This window comes from Sciurus carolinensis, chromosome 5 (assembly GCF_902686445.1).
Source record: "Sciurus carolinensis chromosome 5, mSciCar1.2, whole genome shotgun sequence".
Lineage (NCBI taxonomy): Eukaryota > Metazoa > Chordata > Mammalia > Rodentia > Sciuridae > Sciurus > Sciurus carolinensis.
Genome location: NC_062217.1, coordinates 121609966 through 121637213, shown reverse-complemented (window position 1 = coordinate 121637213; position 27248 = coordinate 121609966). Strand labels below are relative to the sequence as shown.

Below are 27248 nucleotides of genomic sequence, written 5' to 3'. Positions count from 1 at the left end.
GTGCAGAGAGCTGAGTCCTGGAGACTGGAAGCCCATCTGTGAGAATAGGAAGGGGAGCCTGCAGATTGAGACCAGCCACGGAAGAGGACCTGGGCAGGGGAGGTGGCCTGCACCCTGGACCTTTCCCGTCACATGGGGTGGTGAAGTCTATACATCCCACAACTGCCAGGAGTCACGTTTAAAACTCCCTTTCGGGCTGGGGAGATAGCTCAGTTGGTAGAGTGCTTGCCTTGTAAGCACAAGGCCCTGAGTTTGATCCCCAGCACCCAAAAAAAAAAAAAAAAAAAAAACTCCCTTTCACAGTTAGTGCCTATACTCCTTTGATTTGTTTGGGGTATCTTTTTAGATGGGGTCTCACTGTGTGGCCCAGGTTGGTCTCAAACTCCTGGACTCAGGTGATCCTCTTGCCTCTGCCTCCCGAGTAGCTGGGACCACAGGGCCTGTCAGTGCACTTGGCTAGTCCCTGCGTGCCTTAATTCTCATGACCCTTACCCTATTTCCATTTTAAGATCATGACTGTAGGCCATAGGTGCACTTAAGAAGAAAGAGACAAATTTCCCCTCTGGTGAATCCCTTCTGACAGTTTTTACGAAGCTGAAGGGTTAAGACTGGAGCCCACCTTGCTGGCTTCTGGAGGTATTTAAGGCAAGGCAGCAGGTAGGGTGCCGTCCTGTTACCCTTCAGGGAGCAGGAGGGGGTTCTGCAGGTGCCCCAGTATATTTCCAGGCTACTGTCACTGGCAAAATTATAAATAACAAAACTCCGGCTGCTGGGAGTGGGAGGGGTCCTTGAGGGACTTTGGGGTTTTGTGCGTCTGGTTTCCTGGACTGCTCAAGGCACTTGTCTGCAGGCCCAGCTCTGTGGCAGTAATGTCTGTCACTGACCTGTCAAGGTATGTAAATGACTCTGCATTTGAGAGAGATCTTCCAATGTGGAAGAGTCCGTTGTGGATCACCTAGGTCAAATCTCCATGGCAGAACTTGATGAGTCCATATGAATAAATCCAGGCTGACTGTTCCTGCCCTGTCCCTGCTCACCTTTGATGGTGGCCTCTGGGGACTGGGACAGAGTCCTGGGGACACCAGACTCACTTGGGTTCTCAGCCCATTCCACGTTTGGCTATGCTCCATGGTCTGTTCCACTTTGTTGCCAAGGCCTAAGTGAGACATCCTGTCTCCTGGAGGATGGTGACCCCCCTGGTGGCTTCACCACAGCTAGCAGCTCACCCTTCCCAGAGGCTGGACCACTGCCTGGCAACACAGGCAGTGGTCCAGTCTGACCTGGGACCTGGCCTAGCATGGTGGGACTCTCAGCCCGTGAGTGACAAGCCTTGTTCTATTTACTAGAACATTCTAGAAGTATCCATCCAGGGGGATGCAGTTTTCCATATGGAGGAAGAATGTTGCAATAAAGAATATGTTATAAGAAAGACACTGGATCTTTTATTTTTTTTCCTTTCATTTTCTTTAAAAAACAGAATAAAACAAACAAATAAAAAGCCCAAAGCAAAAAAAACAAAAAACAAAAAACAAAAACTTGAGGAGTCGTTACAGATACCATAGGGGGAGGGGCCGGGAGGGGCCCGGAAACAGAAAAGCACCAGCGGGACGTCTGCCGCCTCCGCCGCAGAGCCACCGAGCCCGACTCGCTCTCTCGCCCCTTCCCTTGGCTAAAGGAGGAGCGAGAGATTTAAGAATCGTAAAAGGATTTTTTTTTTGTGTGTGAGTGCGTGTAAAAGTCGATGCTAGAAATCTAAAACGAGGTCTGTTTTTTTGTTTTTTAAAAAGTCCTAAAACAACAGGGAGAAAACATGGAAGGAACCCCTGGTGGGGACCTGGTTAAATGCAGACGAGGCCCTTGGCAAGGAGAGTAAGTGGCGGAGGGCACCTCCCGGTGCCCCGCGGCCCTGCCCCCTCCGCCGCCTCTGCTCCTGCGGCTCCCTTCCCCGCTCTCGGGACTCGTGGCTCTCCCGCGACCCTGCCGGAGCCGCTACTTGGCGTCCAGCTTGGCCATCTCCTGCACGTAGATGCCGATGCTCTCGCTGTCAAAGAGCAGGAAGTACACGTTCTTCAGGGAGGACGCGCTGGAGTCGTCGAAGTGGGCCGAGATGGCCTTGAGGGTCACCTGGGCGGCCGTCTGTTTGGGAAAGCAGTTTCTGTGCCGAGGCAAAAGGAGAGAACGTGTCATTTTGGTCCCAAGACCCTGGGTCCTAACTCTCCCTCAGCCTGGGAGGGCGATGCCCTGGGTTCCTTCTTATTCTGGCCTTGGGCTCTCATTTGTACCGAGTGAGGCATCACTGGGCACAGGGTTGGGTCACATGTCACCTCCAGCCTAGCCAAAGGGCCATCTTGGAGTTGTTGTCCCCACTTTCTAGTTACCACACCAACAGGTATGATTTTGGCCAACATCATAGGGCTGCCAGGTGAGGGTGCTCTGGTTTGAAACTATTGCCTGGATCAAGTAGAACTTGGCTGTAAGGATACTAGCAATTTGGCTGGGTGTGGTGGCTCAGGCCGAGGCAGGAGGATTGTGAGTTCAAAGCCAGCTGCAGTAACTTAGTGAGACCCTGTCTCAATAAAAAATTAAAAAGGGGACTGGGGAGATAGCTCAGCTGGTAGAGTGCTTGCCTCACAAGCACAAGGCCCTGAGTTCGATCCCCAGTACAGCAAAAAAAAAAAAAAAAATTAAAAAGGGCTAGAGATGTGGCTCAGTGGTTTCAGCAACCCTGGGTTCAATCCCTAGTACCAAAAAAAATAAATCTAGCAATTCAGCTCAACAGCTTGTTTTCAAAATTCTTTTTCCATATACTCACTATTTCATGGGCTCTTGGATGTGCCAGTGTGATTTCGTCTGTGCTTCCAGGCAGGGCTGGGCTGCTGTACGTTTGCTGAGAGTCCCAAGCACCAAGAGTGCTGTCCACCAGCCTCCGGGGACCCTGCCATAAGGGTTACTTGGGGTCGGCCACCAAAGACCCCTGGCACAGGTCCAGGATGGGCCTGCCCTGTGTGAATTTCACGTGTGTGTGTGTGTGTGTGTGTGGGGGGGGGGGGTCCAGTGTGGACCAGCACTGCCCGTCCCGTGGGCCCACTTAGAATGCAGCCGCAGGGCCTCGGGCCTAGACTGGGGAGGGCCAGCGCTGCTGCTGTGGTGGAGACAGGGTCACAGCAGGAACCCAGGCGCTGCCTCTTCTTCCTCCTGGGATGTGCCTGCCTGTGTTATAGAGCCCGGCCTCAGGTAAGCACACCCTCAGGGGTGGCCTTTCACAGCTTGGGGTGTGTCTGCAGACCTCTGCCTCCTGGCTCTGCTGTTCCACGCAGGGCAGCAGAGGAATAAATCCCCTGGTGATTCCAAGGCAGATGAGGAGTGGGGGTGAGAGTTCATATCCTAACCAGGTGATGGCCCTGCCCTGTTCCATGGACCACACTGAGTAGCAGGGATTGAACCCATGAGTGTTCTACCACTGAGCTACATCCCCGGCCCTTTTATTTTGTTTTGACAAGAGTGCTATGGTTTACAAAAACACAAAGAACCCAATCAATAAATGGGCTAAGGAAATGGGCAGACACTTCACAGAAGATATACAGGTGATCCACAAATATGTGAAAAAGGACTCATCAACCCTAGTAATTAGAGAAATGCAAATTAAAATGACCGTACGATTTCATCTAACTCCAATTAGAATGGTTATTATCAAGAACACAAACAATAATAAATGTTGGCAAGGATGTGGGGAAAAGGCACACATACTTTGTTGATTGAGTTGCAAATTGGTGCAGCCACTCTGGAAAGCAGTATGGAAACTTCTCAGAAAACTTGGAACGGACCCACCATTTGACCCAGTAATCCCACTCCTCGGTTTATACCCAAAGGACTTAAAATCAGCATACTACAGTGATGCAGCCACATCAATGTTCATAGCAGCTCAATTCACAATAGCTAGATTGTGGAACCAACCTAGATGCCCTTCAACAGATGAATGGATAAAAAAAATTATATATATATATATACACAATGGAATATTACTCTTCCACAAAGAAGAATAAAATTATGGCATTTGCTGGTTAATGGATGAATTTGGAAAATATGCCAAGTGAAGTAGGCCAAGCCCAAAAAACCCAAAGGCCGAATGTTTCCTCTGATAAGTGGATGACAATATATAACAGGGTTGGGGAGTGATGGGGGAAAGAGAAGAATGAAGGAACTTTGGATGGTGTAGAGGAAAATGGGGCAGGAGGGTGTGGGGGACAGAAAGATAGTAGAATGAGACAGACAGTATTACCCTATATACATGAATGGTGTAATCTACATTGTGTACAACCATAGAAATGAAAAGCTGTAGCCCATTTGTGTACAATGAATCAAAATGCAGTCTGTAAAAATAAAAAAAAATTAAATTAAAAAAACAAAACAAAACAAAAAGGAGTGCTATGGTTTATGTATGAGGTGCCCCCCAAAAGCTCATGTGTGAAATGACTGGCTTATGAGAGCCTTAATACAATCAGTAAATTAATCCCCTGATAGGAATGAATTAACTGGGTGGTAACTGTAGGCAGGTAGGGTGTGGCTGGAGGAGGTGGGTTATTGGGGATGTGCCTTGGGTTTGTATTTTGTCCATGGCGAGGGGAGCGCTATCTCTCTCTCTCTCTCTCTCTCTCTCTCTCTCTCTCTCTCTCTCTCTCTCTCTCTCCTTCCTGGTTCCATGTCCTGGGCCATTTCTCTGTGCCACACCTACCCACCATGCTGTTTGGCCTCACCTTGGACCCAGAACAATGGACTTGTCTGTTATGGACTGAGACCTCAGAAACCGTGAGCACCAAAGTAAACTTTTCGGTCTTTGGGTTGCAGCAGCAAAAAGCCTGACTAAAATGCAGGGTCTCACTCAGCTGCCCACCCTGGGATTCCCTGCCCCAGCTGCATTACAGGCGTGTGCCACCGTGCCCGGCTCAAGCTGGTGTTTTCTGATCATGCGTTTTACACGGTGGGCAGCTGGTGGGGATGTGGGCTTTGCACACCGCAGGCTGTGCACAGGGCAGGCAACTTGGTCAGACATGAACACGCCACCTTGCCTCTGCCACAGGAAGCTCCCTGTGGACCCCTTTCTGTCTGGGCTTTGACGTCAAGGAGGCAGGGCTGGCCCCAGCCATGGAGAGCCGCCTCCTGGTCGGCCAGGGGCCTATCTTTCCCCATTTGGAAGGTGGGAAACCGGGTTCCTTTCTCTACTGCCTGGCTAACATGCCATGGCTGAATCTTCTCGAATGGAAGATGAGATGGAAGGTGAGCGGCACCTGGTTCCTGTGAGAAGACTGGAAAGATCCACTCCAGAGATGGCCCCCTACCTGCCACTGGGAAAGGGCGGGAAGGCGACCGACTTTAGCTTCTTGTCCTCGGCTGCTGACAGGCAGTTTTTGATGGTCTCTTCAAGTTGTTCTTCACATTTGTCGGAGCCCCACTGGGGGATGTGACAATGGATGACGAATTTGGCTGCCAGTCCACTGGATTGGCTGACGGCGGCTGGGACAAGGGAGAGAAACGCTGCAGGTTATTTCCTAATTTCGCTTTATGGCGGGAGTTAGGCCAATGAGCACACGTGGGAGTCTGATCCAGGGGCTGGGTGGGGAGGGGTCGGGGACAAGGAAGCGGAAGGGCCGACACTCTCTGCTTCCCATCGGGCGCTGCTGGGATGGCCCTGGACGGTCAGCACGAGCTTCGGGGAAAGCCTCCAACGCTGATGTGACAGCAGGTCAACCTGACGTGGTCTGCCAGCGAGGAACCTGCTCACTGGGGTTTTGGTAGCAGGAACACATCCGCGTGTTCTCTGGTGCCACGGTAGATTGGGTAATGGCCTGGCCACAACACCCAGGTCCTACCCCTGGGACCTGTGGATGCGCCTTGACCCCGGTGGCCAGAGGGAATTTTCAGATGTGACTAAACAGGAGATTGTCCTGGATGACCTGCTGGACCCTAAAATGTGATCAGGTGGACCCTCTGAGAGGGCGGCAGGCAGGAGGGCCCAAAGTGAGAGACAGCAAGGTGGCAGACGCAGAGACGGGGGCGCCCTGTCCAGGGGCCAAGGATGCCAGGGCCTGGAGCCGGGAAGGGCAGGGCAGGCCTCTCCCTGCGCCTCCAAAGGCACCGGCCCTGCAGCACCCTGGTCTCGGCCCTGAGAGCTCGCTGTGGACTGCTGACCTCACAGCTGGAAGAACGTATCTGTGTTTGAAGCCACCGAGTTTGTGGTGTCAGGGCAGCACGGGAAAAAGATGCACGTTTTTAAAAACAGCCGTGTCTGTCCGACCCGGCCCCACAGACATCCCGCCCGGGTCAGGTGTAGGCCTGTGCTGTGCTCTTGGGATCTGGGGGCCCTCCTGAGCCGAGAGCCTCTAACTTGGTCGTACATTTCCTCGGCCCCTAGCAGTACTGGGTGGCCTCCGTGTATCCTGCAGACAGCAGGGGTTCAAAGTGAGACCCAGCCAACCTGGACCCACAATTTCAAACGTCAACCATACCAGCCTGGTCCCATTCTTCTTTGTCTTACTTTTTACTCCCCTGAACATCGTTCCCGTTGGCGACGGAGCCGATAAGCACTGTGGCTGCTGAGTTTGAGGGACGTCCCTGTGGCTGCCCATCCCCAGGGCAGCAGTCCTCTGACCCACTGGCCCTGCTTAGATCCCTGGGGCAGCTGTAGCTTCAGTCCTGTGCTGCTTGTCCCTAAGCCACCTGCCTGGCGGAGCCGGGCTCTGTGCCTCAAGGGTCCCTAGTCCTCCTAAAGTGACTAGGCTCTGGGTGCCTTGGCACTCTGGGGCAGTCATGGCCACCAGGGCAGTGCTTGTGACATACACGTGTCTGCCATGCTCTGGAGCCAGGTGTGGGGTTGGCTTGGGAGATTTATCCGAAGTACGTGATGCCCACCTAGTTTATGAGAAGTGCGTCCTAGTGATCCGACAGTGTCAGAGATGCTGTAACTACTTGCTTGGATGACTGGAGACTAGGTCCAGGGGACCCCCAGTCAGTCAGTAGACCGTAAGTACCTCACCTTCCCAGTGGGTTTACGACTTTACGACCTTGTGTGTTTGTACGCAGAGGCAGAATGTGGCCGATTGATCTGGACATGGTGCCCTGGAACCTGGAACCTGGGGCTGTTCTGCAGAGAACCTGGGACCCTGGATTTGGCCCTGATTGGGGCAGTTTTTCTGAGGCTCTCGCTGCTCTCATGGGCTGGAGGGGTTGGTTCTTCACACCCATGACTGATTTATTTTGTATGTTTTTTAACTATGGTCATGTTACCAGCTGAATGATATTCTTCTGAATCTAAAGTCATTTTTAAACAAGAGGAATATGCCTATTGGCAGCATGAAACATTCCATCAAGGGGAGAAAAATGATTTTGAAGGTAGCCCATGATAGCACTTCAATCCAGAGCACAGCATCTCCATGGCAACTGGAAATGGGAAATGGCATCAGCTGCCGTGGCTTATGATGCTCCCGGGAGGTGCCGGGGACGGGTCACGCTGTTGGTATAAGCACTTGGTATAACACCTACTAACCCTACTGACCGACTGGCCGGCAGCCATCTCTGATCTGATGTGATGTCCCCTGGTGGAACACTTTCACCTGCTGAGGTGCTTTCTGAGGATGGCATGCTGCTGCTACAAGCTTCCAGAACCTTCCCTCAGGGGACCGTCACAGTGTGGAATACCTGACATGTTCTCAGGCATCACCACAGCAAAAAGGAACTGCAGGGCACCCTGCTGTCCTGCTGGGGGCACTGCGGATTCCTGGTCTCCATGACACCACGGTCTTCCTTCTAATGGGGCTTCGGCTTCCCACAGCCGCCTTGGTCTTCCTGCCTGCGGGGTCCAGGGCTCTCGCCTGCTGCAGGATCCATCTGCAAGCCATCTCCCCGTCAGCTTTCAACAGCACCCTGCACCCTGTGACCTTTCTGGTGCCCCAGGCCCAACATGTACCCAGCAAACTCGTCATTCACTCGTCAAGTTCCCACAGGAGTGTGCAGGGACCACCTTCACAACCACAGCCCCTACTCCCACCCTGCAGTGTGCACTGCAGATGCTTAACTCAAACTGGCTTGACCCCAACAACAAATTCAGGGATGTGTTTGCCTAGTCTCTGTCACTTCCCAGGGCAGCATGTGGCAGGGCAGGTGCTTGAATAACCACAGGATGAGTGGGAAGTCTGACTCTCCATCCACTTACTCAGTCTGTAAACCCTGCATCCATTCTTGGCATCCCCTCCTGACTAAGTTGCTATGTGGTGCTGCCCCTCACTGGTGCTGCTCCTAAAATATTTCCTAATGTGCCCTTGACACACCCTGTAACATCAGGGTGGGACTGCACTGTCATTGGTCTGCTTTCTTTATCCATCCCAAGTGCACTTAAAAAAATTATTAAATTGTCTTTTTTGTCGTGGTGATGCTGGGATTGAACCTAGGGCCCAGTGCATGCTAGGGAAGTGCTCGGCCACTGAGTCACACCCCCAGGCCATTTAATTTTTTTACTTATTTTAATAATTTTGAAATCAGGATGCATCTTACAATTGCTGTCAGCCAAGATTGAAGCTGAGTTCTTTCATAAAAAAAGTTGCATTTCCTTCTATGTCCCCTGGGGACACTACCAAACAGAGGTCGCACCCCACCGACCTCTCTACCTGAGGTTTTGGGCAGCACTGGGCCTGGCTGCAAACCTGCAGGAGTACTGGTTTGCAGTTCAGGTTGACCAGCAAGCGGCCTTTCCTCCCCACCTCTTTCCACCCAATGCCAAAGTCAAGACGGGTACTGACCGTCCTTTCTGCAGGTGGATCACCATGCTCTTAATCTGAACGTCCCAGCCTCATGTGGGGTCTCCTATTAGCCCACTTTTGAAATCTAATCTTAGTGGTCCATACAATAAAGGCATATCTTAAAACCAAGGTGTCTTTTAATTAAATGAAACATGAAGTCAGATCCTAATGAACTCTCTCCCCTTTTCCCTTCTTCCCAGGCTGCGAGCCCTAACTGGCCCCAGACTGCACATACTTAGACACAACATATTTGCATCAATTTATGACTGCTTTCTGCAACTCTCCACTTCCTTCTGATTGACTTCTGGTTCCTTCCTGAAGGTTCTGAATGTCTGCCTCTCAATTTTTGCATGTCTGAAATTGTGCATTATTTACTCTCACTCTTTTTTTCTCTCTCTCTCTTTTGTATTGGGGATTGAACCCAGAGGTGCTTTACCACTGAGCTACATCTCCAGCCCTTTTTACTTTTTATTTTGAGAGAGGGTCTTGCTAAGTTGCTGAGGCTGGCCTTGAACTTGCGATCCTCCTGCCTCAGCCTCGAAGTTGCTGGGATTTCTGGCATGTGCCATCCTGCCCTGCTAACCCTCACTCTTGAATGAAAACATAGCAACATGCGGAATTCTTGGTTGGCATGTTTTTCTTTTTCCCTTTGGTGCTTTGAAGACATTTCTTTCCTGTTTCCAGGATCAGGTTGCTGACGGGGAGTTTGCAGTCATCGGAACTGTCATTTCTTTACAAATGACCGACCTGTTCTCTTGGGTTGCTTTGGAGGTTTCTCTTGATTTCTGAACTTCTGACCCTTCATTAGAATGGGTCAGGTTTTGGATCTATTTTCATTTATAATGCCTGATATTTTCAATCGGAGGGCTCATGTTTACTTCTAGAAAATTCTCAGCTATGATCTTTTTAAATACTGCTTCTACGTCTTGTTTTTTCTGCTTCTAGAACCGTTTAGAAGTGTGCCAGAGCCCCTCATTCTAGGGAGAGCAGCTACTTTTCTCTCCCTCCCACCCTGTCGGGCAGGGGGCTGGGAGCCTCCCCCAGACCCCAACCCCCCAGACCAGGTGCAGCCTTAAATGGTTTTGGGTTTTATCTCAAGGTGATGGGATGTGGTTCATCTAGACACTGAGGTCAGTGGGCAATGTGGCCTCGGGTCTGGGTGAGGGGATCGGACCCCTTTCTCTACCCCGGAAAGCCAGATTTCACCCAAGCCGAAGTCCTGGGAGGTGGTCAGAGCTTTGCCTTGGGAAAGACTAGGGGAGATTTCTCCAGCCCTTTGCTTTGAGCAGTGAGCCTAGCTCTGCTCCTTCCACCAGTGACTGCCGTCCATCACCAGGCAAGAGCTGACCTTGTGGCTCTGCAGAGTCCCTGCCCTGGATCCTGGTGACCCTGTGGTTGCAATGCCCCTGTGGTGGCTGCTCACAAGTCTTCTATTTCCATCTGCACACGTGCTGATCCTATGTTCAAAGGCGCTGTCTTAACAGTTTAAAAAAGGACATTTTGCCCACATTGCATGTGGACTTTAAAGTATGGACTCCTGTTCTTTCTAGATTGGGAACTCCCATTATTTTTCGAACAGTCTAGTCTGATCATGACAGTCCCCTGCCTGAACTTCCAGGTGGCCTTTCTGGTCCATACAGAGTCAGATCCAGACCTCATCACGCAGCCCGTGGGCTCAGCTCATCTTGGCTGCTGCTCTCTCCTCCCTGCTTGCTCATGACCACGGTCACAGTGTCCCGCCCCAAAGAGTCAGCGTCCCCAACACCTTCCCCTCAGTGCTGATTTATTATGTCTGAGGACAGCAGCAGGTTCCCCTGACCTCTGCGGTCACTGCATTAGTGCAGCACTGTGAGGGACTGATCTGGGGATGCTGTGGTGGGAACGTGGCTCTGAAGTTGGATCCCCTTACCAGTAGCCATGACACCCGGTGTCCACACCAAAAGCTGCACAGGTGTACAGGAGCTCTATTCACAGTGGCCAAAGGTGGACACCCCCCACAATTGGATGGATAAACAAGGTAGAATACTATTCAGCCATAAAAGGGAGAGAAGTACTGATACATGCTACCACTTCGATGAAATTCAAAAATACCATGTTACGTGAAAGAAGCCAGACCCAAAGGGCCACTCACTGTATGACCCCATTGATGCGAACTGTCCAGAGTAGGCAAATTTGCAGAGACAGAAAGTAGATCAGTAGTTGCCAGGGCCTGGGGAAGTGCGAGTGGGGTGACTGCTCAATGGGGTGGGGTTTCTGTTCAAGGTGATAAAAAAGCTCTGGAGGTAGGCAGTGGCCATGGCTGTATGACATCGTCAAGTACCTAGTGCCACTGGATTCACGCACTTTAGATGGTTACAATGGCAAGATTTAAGTCCTACGTATCTCACTGCAGACACAAAATCCGCCATTCTGCGGGGATCTGATGTACATGGACATGAACTATCCAGACACTTACAGTCCCCAGAGCATATGAAGTGATCTCCACGGGCCTGCTCAAGTCATCAGATGCTGAAATCGCTTGGTGATTAGTTACGGCATGTTCTGTTGCAGACACTGGATACGCGTGCGCCCGAGGCCAGAGTCTGGCGAGGACGGGGCGGGGCGGGAGGAGCCCGTTCTATGCTTACCTTCAGCCACTTCCAAAGGACCTTGGGATTTGCGAAGCTCCTTTACTGTTTCCAAGAACTCTTTGCCCCCAGCCTTTTCCAGGGCTTTTCCTGCAGAGGAGAACAAGGGAAGCTGCGTGGTGTGTTTTCAATATAATCACACTGTTGGCCATATTCTTAGTAGGCGGGGGAGGGCATCCTTAGACACTAGAAATTTTACTTCCTGGCTGTCATCCTGGTTTGCCAGGGATCACTGGTCTGGGGGTCTTTGGGCCTCTGGTGTAACCGACTTAGGTTAGCAAGTCTCTCTCTCTCTTTTTCCCAGTACTGGGGGTTGGGGATTGAACCCAGGGATGCACGACCACTGCGGCATCTCCAGACCTTTTTATTTTTTATTTTGATACAAGGTCTTGCTAAGTTGCTGAGGCTGGCCTTGAACTTGTAATCCTCCCACCTCAGCCTCCTGAGTTGCCGTGATTATGGGCATGAGCTCCTGTGCCCGGCTGGTTAGCAAGCTGCTTTAAAGGACTTTTAAGAGGTGATTTCCAGCCCTGGAGATGACTTATTTCCTTCTTTCTTCTGGCTGAGATGCCAGTTCTGCTTTACGGGTTCAGCAGTCACAGAGCTCTGTAGACCTGCTCTCATCAGCCGCAAGTTCTAAGTCCTTGGGTCAGAGGATGGACACAGGCCCAGGGCAGCCCAGTATGCCGCTCCTCCAGTGGAGGCCTCAATTTGTAGTGGAAACATGCAGAAATTTGGGAGGCCAATCTCCAAGGACTTCCTGTGGGGAGAGCTGCCCCAACTTTGACGTTCGGGCAAGTTCTTCAATATCGTGGGGTTTGGCCTCTACAGAGGTCAACTGGGGCCCCCAAGAGACAGCGGAAATATGCTGTCCTGGTCAAGCAGGAACCTCATCTGGGCTCACCAGGTGACCCAGCACCTCTTCCCCTGTTCCCATGTCTCTGAGAGGCCATGGGTGTTGGTCAGACTAGGATGGCGGCTATTCTCCATGGGCAATGAGCTGTTTCTCCTCAGCAGTTCTCATCTTCTAGTGAATTTGGTGATCTGAATGTCTGGGGCAAGTCTCAGTTCTCTTTTTATTAGTTATCTTTATGGATTGAGCATCCTAATCTGAAATCCCCAAATCCAAATTGGTCCAAATCCAAAAGTTTTTGAGTATCAATATGGAACCATAAGGAAAATTCCACACCTGACCTCTTGTGATGAGTGGGTCACCCTCAAAACTCAAGTGCACTGAAAATATCATATAAAATTACCTTCAGGTTACGGGTATGAGTGTAAATGAAACCTAAATGAGCTTTGTATTTAGACTTGGGTCCCCTCGCCAAGATTTCTCATGTATGTGCAAATAGTCCCAAATCTGAAAAAATCCAAACTCTGAAACACTTTTGGATAAGGGATCCCCAACATTTTGCATAAGGGATCCTCGTCATCATCCACATCACCATCGTCATCGTCACCCGGTTCAGGGGCCTCCCTAGGGCCTCAGTGATAGATTTTCTACACTCGAGACACTCAAGTATTCTTGGAGAGCCACAATTTGTGCAGATCAGTCAGGACAAATGCCGATTCTAGCAGTCACTCTCTGGGGAGGGGGCTTCTTCATTAAGGGGCTTGTGTTTCTCCTTTTCTTTTCTCTTTTTCCTGGGCTTGAGTATACTGACTTGCACCTTGGCCACCACCTGCTTTGGGGGCCGTGTGGTGGCCGGTTTCAGCAATAGACAGTTGAGGCCTGACTGCGGCACCGAGCGACAGCCCTTGCTGCTGGCTGTTGGTTAACTGCTTATGATTGTAAGTTACAACAGCAGCTGCGGACTTTTTTTTTTTTGTACCAGGAATTGTTGGACTCAGGGACACTCAACCACTGAGCCACATCCCCATCCCTTTTTATTTTTTATTTAGAGATAGGGTCTCACTAAGTTGCTTATGGCCTCGCTAAGCTGCTGAGGCTGGCTTTGAACGTGTGATCCTCCTGCCTCAGCCTCCCGAGCTGCTGGGATTAGAGGTATGTGTCACTGTGCCCAGCCAGGAGCTGGTTTTGTGTAGTTGCTGGGGGTGGTGGTGGGGCTTCTTGTTGCTGTGTGTGCCGGGGGTAGCCTCCAGAGCAACAGCTGTTGTAGGACTGGGCCTGGTAACTGCAGCTGTGCCGGCTGCGCATGCCTAGGCAGCAGTAACTGTGCGAGCGCCGCTAGAGCCTGTTGGGCAGTGTAGCTAGCAACTGTAGCTGAATGAGAACAGGCCACACCTGAAGCTGGCTGTTGACTCTACTTGGTCACAGCCCCTGCCTGCTGTGGGTGAATCCAAAGTCACTCTTGTGGCATCTTCCTCCAGCCAGTGGGGCACTTACTGAAACCACAGGGCATTGGGAACCATGGACTCAGACTGCTGAAGTCTCGCCTGCTGCCTCCCTCCTCTGCTTTGGTCCTCCGCCAGGAGCAAAACTTGGGTTTCTTTTCTTTCTTTTCTTTTTTTTTTTTTTTGGTACTGGGGATGGAACCCAGGGGACCTTTACCACTAGGCTACATCCTTAGTCCTTTTTATTTTTTATTTTGAGACAGGGTCTTGCTAAGTTGCTGAGGGCTCACTAAATTTCTGAGGCCAGCCTAGAACTTGCAATCCTCCCTTCTCAGCCTCCTGAGTCACTGGGGTTATAGGCATGCACCACCTAGTCCAGTTGGTACTTGGGTTTCAATGATATGACCAGGAAGTGGTGGTTGCAGGCTATGTCAACCACCTCTGAGTCTCCTTTCTGGCTCCCAGACTCCCGGTCAGTATGGATCTGCTGGGTCCAGAAGCCTGAGGAAGGCTGGTAACCGAAGCTGGGAGGCAGTTCATACAGAGAAGCCGAGAAACCAAAGCTACTGCACCCTGCCTTCAGGTCAGGGACCCAATGGAGATATGTAGAGGCACGGTGAGGCCACCCTGTTCACTAAACTCTTAAGAACAAAGCAGCCTGGAGGGCTGGGGAGGCAGCTTCTCTCTGTGGAAGCAGTCCCATGAGGAATGAAGAAACGCTAGAATCACACTATCCATCCTTAGCAACCCCGGCAAACGGGCAAGCTAGGAAGGGCGCCTGTGGTTGCCAGTGTCACCCAGAGAGGCAACCGCATCCTGTTCCAAAAAGGCATCCCTGGCCGAGGAGTCTGGTTCAAATTATTATTTATGTGTTGGGAACTGAACTCAAGGCCTCCTGTACTCTACCATCGAGCTTCATCCCCAGCCCCAGATTTCCTGAACTTGAACTCGTTCAGTCTCTAGATCCAACTACCAATTTATAAAAACAAAACAAAATAAAACAACAAAAATATACAGAGAAGAAAAGATGTTTAATGTGGATGCAAACAAACAAAATCTACGTTGTGTGAGACCCTCCAGGACAAATGACCTGGTTTCCTCAACAAATAAATTTGCAAAGAAATGAAAAAGAGAGATGAAAGGGGAACTGAGGAGCTCAGAGACTTATCAGCCAGCTGCAGTGTGTGGATTCATTTGGATTCTGAATCAATTGAAAAAATTAACATTCATGATACAATTGGAATCTGAATATCATTATATGTTGATATGAATTTATTTTTTTAAGGCATAATAATGGTATTATGCTCATGTTGTTAAAAATTAGCCTTATCTTTTGGAGAATGTTCTAAACCACTCACAGATAAAATAATATCTTGTCTGGAAGCATGTGGAGGGGTTAAAAGCTGAAACATGCTAGATCACGCTTGCAGCTGACTCTTGCATCTGATGAAGAGTCCATTACATTTTCCTATTTGTGTGTATGCTAAAATTTTTTTGTAATAACTTATTTTTATTTTTTCGCATGCAGAGGGAATTGGGGATCAAACCCTGGACTTCTCCACTGAATTACACTTACTGCCCCTAACAGAATATTTTAAAAGAATAAAGCATGTTGCTGGGCACGGTGTGCACGCCTGTAATCCCAGCAACTCAGGAGGCCGAGGCAGGAAGTTTGCAAGTTTGAGGTCAGGCTCAGCAACTTAGCGAGACCCTGTCTTAATACAGACCTAAAACAGGGTGTGGGTGGTGGTTCAGAGCACCCCTGGGTTCAATTCCTTAAAAAAAAAGGATAAATCATGGTCTTTGCTGCACGGGATGCTTGGTTTGGGTTCATGGTGGAGAACTGATTCAGGACGGCTGGGCCTGCTGACAACACAGCAACGATAACAGACTCTCATTATTAACTGTCGTGAGCCCAGCTCTTCACAGAGCCCCGTGTGTGTGTTATCTACTTAATCTTCACAGCACAACGTGAGACAAATTCTATTCTCAGTTTCAGATGAGGAAACGGAGGTTTAGCCACGTTAAGAAAACTGACCAGGGCTGAGGTTGTGGCTCAGTGGTAGAGCACTTGCCTGGTGTGTGTGAGGCACTGGGTTTGATCCTCAGCACCCCATAAAAATAAGTTAATAAAATAAAGGTATTTTAAACATCAAAAAAAAAAAAAAAAAGAAAAGAAAAGAAAAGAAAACTTCCCAAGGTCGCAGAGCAGGAGGAGATTATTTATTTATTTATTTTTCGGTGCTGGGGTTGAACCCAAGGTCTGTACTTGCCGGGCAAGCACTTTACCAACTGAGCTCTATCCCCAGCCCTGGGAGCTGATTTGTAAAAGCCAGGACACAGATCAGGTGGGCTCAAAACCTGCTCTCTTAACCATCTGGCCACCTTTCCACCCATCTCTCCTCTCAGGGCCCCCACAAGAGGCAAGCCCCCTCCCTGGGGACAACAGGGCCTTTCCTGTGTTCACTGTACCCTTTCAATGGGGAGCGAAGGCAGTTCTGTCTTGTAAAAATGGACAAGATGGTGACAAGTGGGTGGGGTGGTGACCACTCGCCGTGCTGGTGTTTCCAGGGCCCTCCCCCCTCCTGCGACAGGTGGAAACCAACGGTAAGATAACCCAGTGCTCAGGGCCTTACAGACCACCGCATGTTTCCCTTGTACCAACAGCATCCTCAGTATGCCTTACAAAGGGCATGAGGTTTCATCCAAAACATGTAGAATAATCTGGAAACTACTCAGATGCCATCAATGGCAGAAGGGGTGGATAAACTGGGGTCTATCTGTCCAGAGTAATGCTGTGCGGCCCAGAATATGAGGGGACACAGCCACGCTCAGCAGCACGGCTGGATCTCACAGACACAATGCTGAGGACAAGGAGCCAGACACAGGAGAGTACCTGATGTCACTTCAATAAAGTTCAAGAGACGAAGCCCCTCCACGTGTGAGAAGAGAGGGCAAGGTGACCCCTGGAGAAGACGGCAGCCTGGGGGGGGCGCGGCCGCGGAGGCTGCCGGGGTGCCCTAAGGGACCGCTGCCTGACCTAGGTGCTGGTGGCTTGGTGGTATTTGCTTTGAGAAAAATTCATCAAGTCATACGCTGACGATGTGTCTCTACCCGATACTTCAATATGAATCTCACGAAATGTGTCTGAGTTACTCTGTAGGGATGCTGTTCAATGACATACAGAGATGGAGTTCGACAGGGGACCCTGTGGACAATGGCTGACTTTATGAGGACGTGCCTGACCGGGTGCTACCTCTGCTGAAGTCTCAGGACCTTACCTATATCTTCCTTGAGGTCAATTTCGGCTGTGGTTGGGTGGACAATGCCCTCCACTCTCATGGAGCCAATATGGCTGATGTCACTCTGGGTCAGGGACAGCTGAGTTAGGAAGAAAAGAGGAAAAATATGGGAAAGGTCGAATTCCATGGAAGAATCTTCCACGCACTCTCAATAATTCATACTGAACGTCAACACAGGGGCCGCATGTGGAGCAAACGTTTCCCAGGTTTGGGTTTTATTTTTTCCTTATGGTGCTGGGGATGGAACCCAGGGCCTTGTGCGTGCTAGGCAAGCGCTCTCCCCCGAGCCACATCCCAGCCCTTTTCATTTTATTTCGAGGCAGGACCTTGTCCGGTTGCCCAACCCAGCCTTGAACTTGCAATCCTCTTCAGTCCCCCGAGTTGCTGGGATTCCAAGCACGTGCCCCCATGCCCTTTACACTTATTTTTATTTTGAGGGAATGAACCCAGAGGCACTCTAAACACTGAACTCCATGCCCAGCTCTGTTTATTTGACTTTATTTTATTTTGAGACAGGGCGCCACCGCACCCAGCTGGTGTTTGGGTTTGAAGAGCTCGTGCGAGCTCAGTGGATTTGATTTTCGCTTTGAGGCTAGAGAATGCAACAAATCTGCCTGAACAAGAATGGAACTTCTCATTTCTTTCCCTGATGGTTTACGCCTTTGGTTCCCAACCCGGTGGCCTTGATTTTTTTTTTTTTTTTTTTTTTTTTTTGTGCAACATCCTCTGAGCAGCGTCTGTGAGGGAGAGAGGTTCAGGGCCGGCATTTTCTTCTCAGGGTTCTGAATTTCCCCCTGAGCAGCCCTGGAGTTTTGGGGTACGGCACTGAGGCCAGTGATCTTGCAGGAGGGGTGAATGGGCTCTGGGTTTGCGACCTTGCCTTTGGGGGACCACATTGGTGGGGAGTTTCCCCCAGGTGAACAAGAACCTGGCAATCCCCTAGATAAGAGAGGGAAAGCTAATCATCATGTCACCATGGAGAACCCCTGGAGGGGACATAAATTCCTCCTCTTTGCTTCCTGCTCTGCTTGGGCAGAGACGAATTAGGAACTGGTCACATGTATGCTCTTCTTACCGCACGCTTTTCTAGAGGCTGGAGTGGCGGTTCACTCTATTGTCAGGCGGTGAGTGCTCAGGGACCAGAGAGATGATTAACCGGCTATTTCCCCGTGTGTCTTATTTGAGCCCCAGTTGACTGGGTAGATAAATTGTCTGCTCTGTAAACTTCACACTTGTGGGAATGAATTATTTGCATGTCTGGCTGGGCGGCTGTTGTGTTGCTAGAGACTGTTCAAATGTATAACCCTGTTTGTTTTCCTTCTGCAGCCAGGGAAGGCAAGCAGACTGACTTATTGGCAAATAATTCATTTCCAACACCAGGGGTATTCAGGAAACATGTATTTCTATTTTCTTCCTCTGATAAATGACATCAGACCCTGAAGACAGGTCTCTCTGAAGCTGTTGGAGGCAGTTAGCTATGGATTTTTTTTTTTTTTTTTTTTTTTTTTGGTGGGTGCAGAAATAACTGGGATCTGGGGAATGTAATGTCATCCTATCTACCGACCAGAAAGCTTCTCTATGTTACCTTTGGCTGACCAAGGTCGGCATGGCCAACCTCAGCACTCAACTGTTGGTTCTTTCTCACGGTGTAGAAATCACCATAGCTCGTTAGTTTAGAAATGAATAATTCAAGGCTAGGGTGAAAGTCATATTAAGGAAGCAAGGGACGAAGGCGGCGTCACTGCTTGGAAAGAGTAGGTTATAAAAATGCAATAGTGTTTTACAGCAGCACATTACGATTCTCTTTATTACCTTCTGCCCTAGAACAAGGCTCTTAGAAGACAGGATGGTGAATCCATCCCCTGGCCCATCTTCGGAGGTGGAATTTGAAGTTCCTTCTTTATCGCTGTCCTTTGGTTTGGACTGTTGGTAAAAAATCAGGACAGATGAGAATAATTCAGAGAAAGCCCAGTGTGGCTGCATTAAGCTCTCGCCACGATGCAGCCAACTTGGATATGAAAGGAGTCTTTAGAAGTTATGCTCTGCCGTTCCTTTTCTTTCTTTCTGTTCTTTTCTTTTGATCTAAAGACAGAACCCATGGGCACTCTGCCACAGAGCTACACCCCTAGTCTTTAAAAAAAATTTTTTTTTTTGAAATTTTGAGCCGGGGTCTAGTTAAGTTTGCTGGCGCTGGCCTCCAATTTATGATCCTCCTCCTTCAGCCTCACACATGACTGGGATGACAGGCATGCGCCACCACGCCTGAAGCTTTTCTTTTGATGGGAGGATCCAAATCTAGGGCCCTGTGCATGCTAAGCTCATACCCTACCACCGAGCTCCGGTCCCGCCCCCTGCCATTCTATGAAGGGACAGCGACGCGAGGAAAAGAAAAGGGTCCTGCAAAAAAGTGGAGTGTATGAAAGGAGTTCACAGCTCCCTGAAGTCCTCATTTGCCCGGATGCGTCAACCTCTCTGCAGGCTTCCATGCCTGCAGTTTGTGATGACAGACATCAGGGCCAAGCGGGTGGTCCCAGCACACTGCTCAACCTCCCCTCTCCCCAGGGTCTCGCTGGGGCCCGTGGTAAGGGCGGCCACTCCTGAATGATCTTTTATGTTAGGGACGTCTGCAGAGTGAATTCGCCACCTCGACAGCAGCACCGCTGTCCAGTGGAACTTCCCGAGAAGCAGCTCCTCCGTGTCAACAGCCGAGTGCTACTGAGGGCTTGAAAGATGGCCAGTGCCTTCCAGGTACTGAATTTTTAATGTGGCTTAATTTTAATTCAAGTTCCAATAACCACACGTGACTGGTGGTTACCGCACGGGGCAGCATCTGAAAATATTAATTACTCCAGGGCTGGGGGTTTAGCGTAGTGGTAGAGTGCTTGCCTAACGTGGGCAAGGTCGTGGGTTCGATCTCCAATATCACAAAAAGAAAAAGAAAGAAAAAAAAAAAACAGGAAAAAAGAAAATATCATTCCACAAGTGGTGCCATTGAACAAGGCACTTAGCTTAGCAAGCCACCCACGACCTCTGGCATCTGACCTGCCCACCCAGGGAACCGTACATGGAGACTGGGGATTGTTTAGCATGCCCCTGGGGAACAAGAAGCAGGACTCCAGGCTCCTGTCTCCACCTCTCTCACCTCGGGGCTGGGAATCTTGGGCACACCCCGTTTGATGACAAGAGCTCTGATCTCAAGGGTCCTTTCTTTCCCCTACACGTTCTTCAAGCACAAAGCTGCAGAGCCCTCGGTCCTCTGGAGATGCCGACTGTGCCCTCGTCATTTTGTCCTTAAACTTTTTTCTCATTCTGGGGTGTCAGTCTATTCAAGCTGCTATAGCAAAACACCCTTGACTGGGTGGCTTATCAACAACAAAATGTACTCCTATTGCTCTGGAGGCTGGAAGTTTCAAGATCGAGCCTCGGGCAGTTTGTGTCTGGTGAGGGCCCCTTCCTCATAGAGGAGGCCTTGCTGGGTCCTCACAGGCTGGGGGAGAGGCAGGCTCCCTCAGGCTGCTCCTTTTTGGTATCGGGGATTGAACTCAGGGGAACTTACACTGAGCCACATCCCTAGCCCTTTTTATAAAAGTTTTATTTAGAGACAAGGTCTCACTGAGTTATTTAGGGCCTTGCTAAATTGCTGAGGGTGACTTTGAACTCACAATCCTCCTGCCTCAGCCTCCCGAGCCCCTGGGATCGCAGGCGTGCAGCACCACGCCGGCTCCCTCAGGCTCTTCTGATCTCGTGTATGAGGGTTGAGCCATCCAAGACCTCATCGCCTGCCAGAGGCTCTCGGAATCCCATCCCTTGGGGGTCAGGTTTCTGCCTATGAATTGTGGGAGGACATGAACATCTGGACCACTAGGGGGCGTGCCTGGGCTCACCTTTTTGGACGTCCGTGGCTTGGCAGCCTTGGACTTCTTGCCTCCCTTCTTGCCTGACGTGGCCTTCCTTCCTCTTTTCTCTGGGGGTGGAGAGAGGATAGTTTCCGACTTGCCTTTGGTCCCTCGCTTTTTGGCCAGCAGTTCGGGGTGAATTCTGGGCAGGACACCTCCGCTGGCGATGGTCACTCCTTTGAGCAGCTGAAGAGAGAAATGCATGCACTCATACGGCCAAGAGCTCGTTGGTTCTGGATTTAAAACAGTTCTGTGCTTTCCTGAAGACATGACACGGTACACATTTAATGGGCTTCCCCTCTTGGACTTGGAGAGCATGTCTCTATAGGTTGCAAGGCATCAAAACAAAAGGATCATGCAAGTCGAAACCAGGGGTGCCGCCCAGGGCTCAGGGCTTCCAGAAGGCGACAGAGGATGAAGGGCTTCACATCGGAGGAGCACAGCTGAACAAGACTGGGTTCAAAGGTCAACGCAAAGACCAGCCCGGTTCACAACACACCCGCGGTCTGCATACTCTCCAACACGCGATCATCAGTAAAACCTGTCTGGCCAGGTACCTCCCGTGGAGAGGCTTCCTTATTTGCAAATAATTGATGTTTCCCGCTACACTAATATATTCTGCATATCCTAAGCCAGCATGGCCCCAAGGGTGATCTGAGACCAGGGCTCACCTCTAATCTGTTAGTTCCCCAACTGGGACAAGAGAAGCATAGAATTTGGAAGTAAGAGTCTAGACACGTTTAGAGCAAACTGACAGAGTCATTGCAGACCTGTTAAATCTGATAACGAACAGTCATGGCTTGTAGTTCATATGTCTTTTTGAAACTTTCCTAGTAATCCATTTTTATTACCTAGTTTGAGTCTAGGACACTGGGCAATGATTCTCCACTACAGCTTGAGAAGAATGAGATTAGAAAACAAATATTAATAAAAATTCTACTATTTACCCACCGCCTTGTGTATCCTGGGGTGGGAGTGGGGCGTTCACTGGACTTTGGACTTAGTTTCAAAATACAAAGGGTCAGTTCCAATAAGTAAATAAGGAGTCTCTGTTCTCGTGAGAATAAATTATCAGTGTGATCTGGGTGAAGAGACTCCGGAGGGCGGAACCTGCACTGCCCTTCTCAGCAACGCGGGGCTTGTCTTTACTGAGGAGTCTGGCAAGATCCAGATAGCATAATGGGATCTATTCCGGGGCAACTTAACTCTGACTCTGAAAGACAGAGATAGCAGAATTTCTCCTTCTCTTACCCAGTCTGATTTTTTTTTTTTTTTTTTTGGCATAGATGGGATTTGGAACTGTCACAGGGAAGACCGTGGCCGGTTGGGTCCACCTGCAGAAGTGTGCTTGGCAAACCCATCCCACGGCTGTCTGAGCTTCGGTCATACCTGGTTGAGCTCCTCGTCATTGGCCACAGCCAGCAGGATGTGTCTGGGGGCTATCCGGGCCTTCTTGTTGTCCCTTGCGGCATTCCCCGCCAGTTCTAAGATTTCCGCTGAAATTACAAGGGGGCATTAACAGACAATTGCAGAATGGGGTCCAAGTTCCTTTTCTTGAGGAATGGCTTTCAAGGTTGGCGGCATTCATCAATTTGTGATTTTTATGCCTGGGCTTGAGAAATCCAGAAAGTTGAAATGAACTCAGGTTATAGATAAGTAAGATATTTTAGCAAGACCTCCTATATGATCCTGTAGCAAAGTCATCTAGTTGTCCCTCAAAATTAATTCTCCCTCTTCTTCCTTAGTATACCAGTTTCTGATTTTTTTTTTCCTGACCCCTTAACCACAAGAACAAAGACTACATTTCCCATCCTCCCTGTTGATAAATGTGATCATGTAACTGAGTTCTGGCCAATGGAAGGCAAGCAGTTGTGATGTATGGGGCTTCTGAGAAGAATCTATTAATAAAGGAGCTGCGCCCTTCTTTCCTTTCTACCGGTGGACTGAGGATGCAATGGCTGGAATTTGGGCAGCCATCTATGGTCAAGAAGTCGTGGATGGTAGAGCAACAAGACAGAAGGAAACTGAGTCTTATTATTGGGGCCATCTTTCTAAATTTCTTTTATATAAGAGTGAAATAACTCTCTTCTTTATTGTCGGTAGAAGTGAATCTTGACCAAAACAGAATCTTAACATAGGATCTGGATTTCAGCCTATAGCGAGCAGGGCTGACTCTGGAGAATGGTGACACAGGTATAAAGGCTGCCTGGGGGACCCATTGGTATCCCTTGAGATTCTCCTTCCTCCCTTCTTTTTTTGAGCAAGCGGATGGGAAGAACAGACTTTCACTGTGGGATGAGGAAATGCTTAGCTTAAAAAGTGAATTCCCAATGATGAGAGCCACGAGTCCTGGGCAGGAAGGCAGCTCTCAGGGTTTCAGCATGGCATTCAGTGAATGTGAAAATGTGAAAAGCAATCATGAAATTCATTTGGAAAAATAAAAGACCCAGAATAGCCAAAGCAGTCCTTAGCAAGAAGAGTGAAGCAGGAGCCACCACAATACCAGGCCTCAAACTGTGTACCTCATACTAAACACTCAAACTATACTACAGAGCAATAGTAACAAAACCAGCATGGTATTGGCACCAAAACAGACACGTAGACCAATGGTACAGAATAGAAGACACAGAGACAAACCCACATAAATACAGGTATCTCATACTAGACAAAGGAGCCAAAAATATACATTGGAGGAGAGATAGCCTATTCAACAAATGGTGCTGGGAAAACTGGAAATCCATATGTAACAAAATGAAATTAAGCCTTTATCTCACACCCTGTATGAAAGTCAACTCAGTGGATCAAAGACTTAGGCACTAGAACAGAGACCCTGGGACTACTAGAAGAAAAAGTGGGCCCAAATCTTCACCATGTTGACCTAGGATCTGACTTCCTTAACAAGACCCCTAAAGCACAAGAAGTTAAATCAAGAATCAACAATTGGGATGGAATCAATAATGTGAAGAGAGAGCCTACAGGTTGGGAGAAAATCTTTACCACATGCACCTCAGATAAAGCATTAATCTCTAGGATAAATAAATAACTCAAAAAACTTAACACCAAAAAACCAAATAACCCAATCAATCAATGGGCTAAGGAACTGAACAAATATTTCACAGAAGAAGATATATATATATATTTGATATATATGATCAACAAATATATGAAAAAATGTTCAACATCTCTAGCAATTAAGAAATGCAAATCAAAACTACTCTAAGATTTCATCTCATTCCAATCAGAATGGCAATGATCAAGAACATAAGCAACGATAAAAGTTGGCAAGGATGTGGGGAAAAGGGTACACTCATATATTGCTGATGGGAATGCAAAATAGTGTAACCATTATGGAAAGCAGTATGGAGATTCCTCAGAAAACTTGGAAAGGAACCAACATTTCACCCAGCTCCTCAGTTTATACCCAAAGAACTTAAAGTTAGCATACTACAGTGACGCAGCCACATAAATGTTTACAGCAACTCAACTCACCATAGCTAAACTATGGAACCAACCTAGATGCCCTTAAACAGATGAATGGATAAAGAAAATGTGGTATATATATATATACGATGGAATATTACTCACCTTTGAAGAAGAATGAAATTATGACATTTGCTGGTAAATGGATGGAATTGGAGAATATCATGCTAAGTGAAATAAACCAATCCCAAAAAACCAAAGGCTGAATGTTTTCTCTGATATGTGGATGCTAATCACAATAAAGCACAGCGGGTGGGGTGCCATGGAAGAATAGTTTCTTTATATTAGGTAGAGGGGAATGAAGGATGGGGAAGATATATGGGGGTAGGAAGGATAGTAGAGTGAAAAAGACATTATTGCCTCATGTACATATATGACTGCATGACCCATGTGATCCTACAATATGTACGATCAGAAAAATGAGAAATTATACTCCATTTATATATGATCTATCAAAATGTATAAATGATTCTACAGTTATGTAAAACTAATTAAAACAAATAAAAAAATTTTTAAAATGTTGATAAGGGCTGGGGTTGTGGCTCAGTGTTAGAGCGCTTGCCTAGTGAATTTGATCCTCAGCACCACATAAAAATAAATAAACATAATAAAGGTCCATTGACAACTAAAAGAAATACTTAAACAAATGCTGATAAAAAGGAATTGTCCCAACTGTTTTACACGCTATCACAGTTTTGTGGTCCAACATGTGAGAATGAATAGTGTTTCTACCATCTGGATGCTTCCCACCTTCCTCCTCTGTCTTGTTTTGTTATTTCTCTTTCTTTCCTTAATTTTAGGAGGATTTTGTGCAAATCACATTTGTCTGCCACTAGAAATAGGAAGGAAGCTTTAAAGAAAGATTCCTCCTCTTAGAGAAGAAGCGATGTGCCAGCGTACTGTCTCACCGATATCGGGGGCTGGAGAGTGTGCGTCTGTGCCCTTGTGTGAATATGTCGTGTGTGTCACACGAGTGTGTGCGGGGGAATCTGCTGGTACAGTGGCATCAATACTCAGTCCTGAAATTAACAGGCAATTCTGTGTGAGTCTTTACAATCAACCTAATTTCAAATAAAACAGCACATGAAATTGCCATCATTCATAAAATCTGTGGCAATAACAAAAACTTGGCATAAGTATGCCATATTAACTAAGCAAATGTGATTAACAAAAATTAGAATAAAATAAACATTAGAGTTAAATATTTATGTGGCATTTCCATAATGAAAAGTGCTAAATCGCTGCAAATTCATTCTCCCGTCTTTCCCAGATTTAAGCAATGTATATTGTGTTTGCTGACAATCCGTGCTTTCCCAACCAAAGAAGTATGAGCATCCTCGTTGGGACAATGGAACGGATAATTTGAAATTAATGCCGGTATTAGTCTAATTTGCTACATTGGTTGCTCTCTCCTTTTCTTTCTCTTAAAAATGATACACATCAACCAGAAATGGGGTTACAGAGCCCGCAGGAGTAGGCTTGCAGACCCTAGGTTCCAATTTACTGTGCACCAGGAAGTGGGGTTTGCAGCACCCGCTTGCTCTGGGGACTGTCACTTCCCAGTGCACATTCTGGAGGAAGGAACTCTCAGCTCACTCTCTTTTCTAGATGGAAAGAGGGGGATCTGGGAGCCTCTCAATTTTAAGTTTCTGAGCAATGGAACTGGATTTAGCATCACGGACCATCACCTCCTGTTACCTGCATTTAGAGGGAGAGCAAAAGCATCCTCCCCAAATTCAAAAACCCACCATCTATGTGAGAGGAGGGCTAACGGGGAGCTCCGTATGCTTGGAGCCTTCAGGAAGCCCCCGAGGAAGATCAGGTTGCTTTCAGCTTGTCGGACAAATGCACGGACAGTAGATCTACAGACAGAGAATCTGCTGGAATCAAAGAAGCACAGGAAGAGAAAGGCAGAGATTTAGCACACAGCAACATGGGGCGTGGGGCACGCTGGCGGAGCTCGGCTGGCGGAGCTCGGCTGGCGGAGCTCGGCTGGCGGAGCTCGGCTGGCGGAACTCGGCGAACGCGCAACCCCTCTTGAATCAGACCTTCTGAAAGAATTTGTAAGGAGGAAAATCTGATCATGTGCTCTAGTGCAAAAAACAGAGGTAGGACTTTTTTTCTTTAAAATCTTCTACATAATACAGAGTAGAAAATCTAGATTGACTGGGCTTATCTTTTTGGATGTTCGGTCTGGGCATCTTTGGGACAGGGATGTCACCATTTACATGGCATCGATCATCCTTCAAAGTCTGAATATTATTATGACATTGTTATTATCATATGGGTGATAAAAGCTTGCTATATTCTTGAGCTATTTTATTGATCCCGGGGGCAAAGGAATCTTTACATTGGCAATCAGGGAACTGGATTTATACATATTTGTTTTACTGCAAAATTTGTGGGAAGGCTGTTATTCTGCTAAGTGGTTGAAGCACCCATGGGAGCCCACAGAGCTCTGGAGCAGACCCTGCGCTTGGGGTCCAGCCATAACAACCACGTGGAAGATGGCTGAGAGGGAGTTAAGGAATGGTTTCTTTAGCCAAAGGGTGTGGCCAAGTTCACGCTCATTATTTTGGGAGAGTGGGTGTTCTTTCTGCACACAAACACTGGATTTCTCCAGCTCACAGAAGATGGGAACTTCCACGTTAAATGTAGGGTTGGGACAGGGGCCACGGAATGGCCATCCCTTCAAGACTGTTTCCTTTCCTGGTCTCTTTTTCCTTGTTCTCTTGCCCCCAAAAGTAGGAGTGCCCCCGGGCTCTGTCCATGCCCACTGTTCTGCTTGGGCTCTGCAGTCTTGTGGGAGAGCCCATCCCTCTAGCCCTGCCCACCTACCTCCAGCCCGGCCCATGCTAC

The 27248-nt window shown here is 48.6% G+C and overlaps 1 protein-coding gene across 1 annotated transcript in view; it reads right to left on the bottom strand.

The window, feature by feature from the left end:
* Positions 1–1488: 1488 nt before the first annotated feature.
* The window catches only part of LOC124985130 (core histone macro-H2A.2), a 52512-nt gene continuing 26752 nt past the window's right edge, over positions 1489–27248 (bottom strand). The window contains exons 3-9 of the mRNA XM_047553517.1: positions 22299–22405; positions 20898–21095; positions 18826–18936; positions 16993–17092; positions 11417–11506; positions 5337–5511; positions 1489–2155 (exon numbers count right to left, since the gene is read on the bottom strand). Of these exons, the coding sequence (XP_047409473.1) occupies positions 1990–2155; positions 5337–5511; positions 11417–11506; positions 16993–17092; positions 18826–18936; positions 20898–21095; positions 22299–22405 (947 nt within the window). The 3' untranslated portion in view covers positions 1489–1989. The remainder of the gene's footprint in view (positions 2156–5336; positions 5512–11416; positions 11507–16992; positions 17093–18825; positions 18937–20897; positions 21096–22298; positions 22406–27248) is intronic.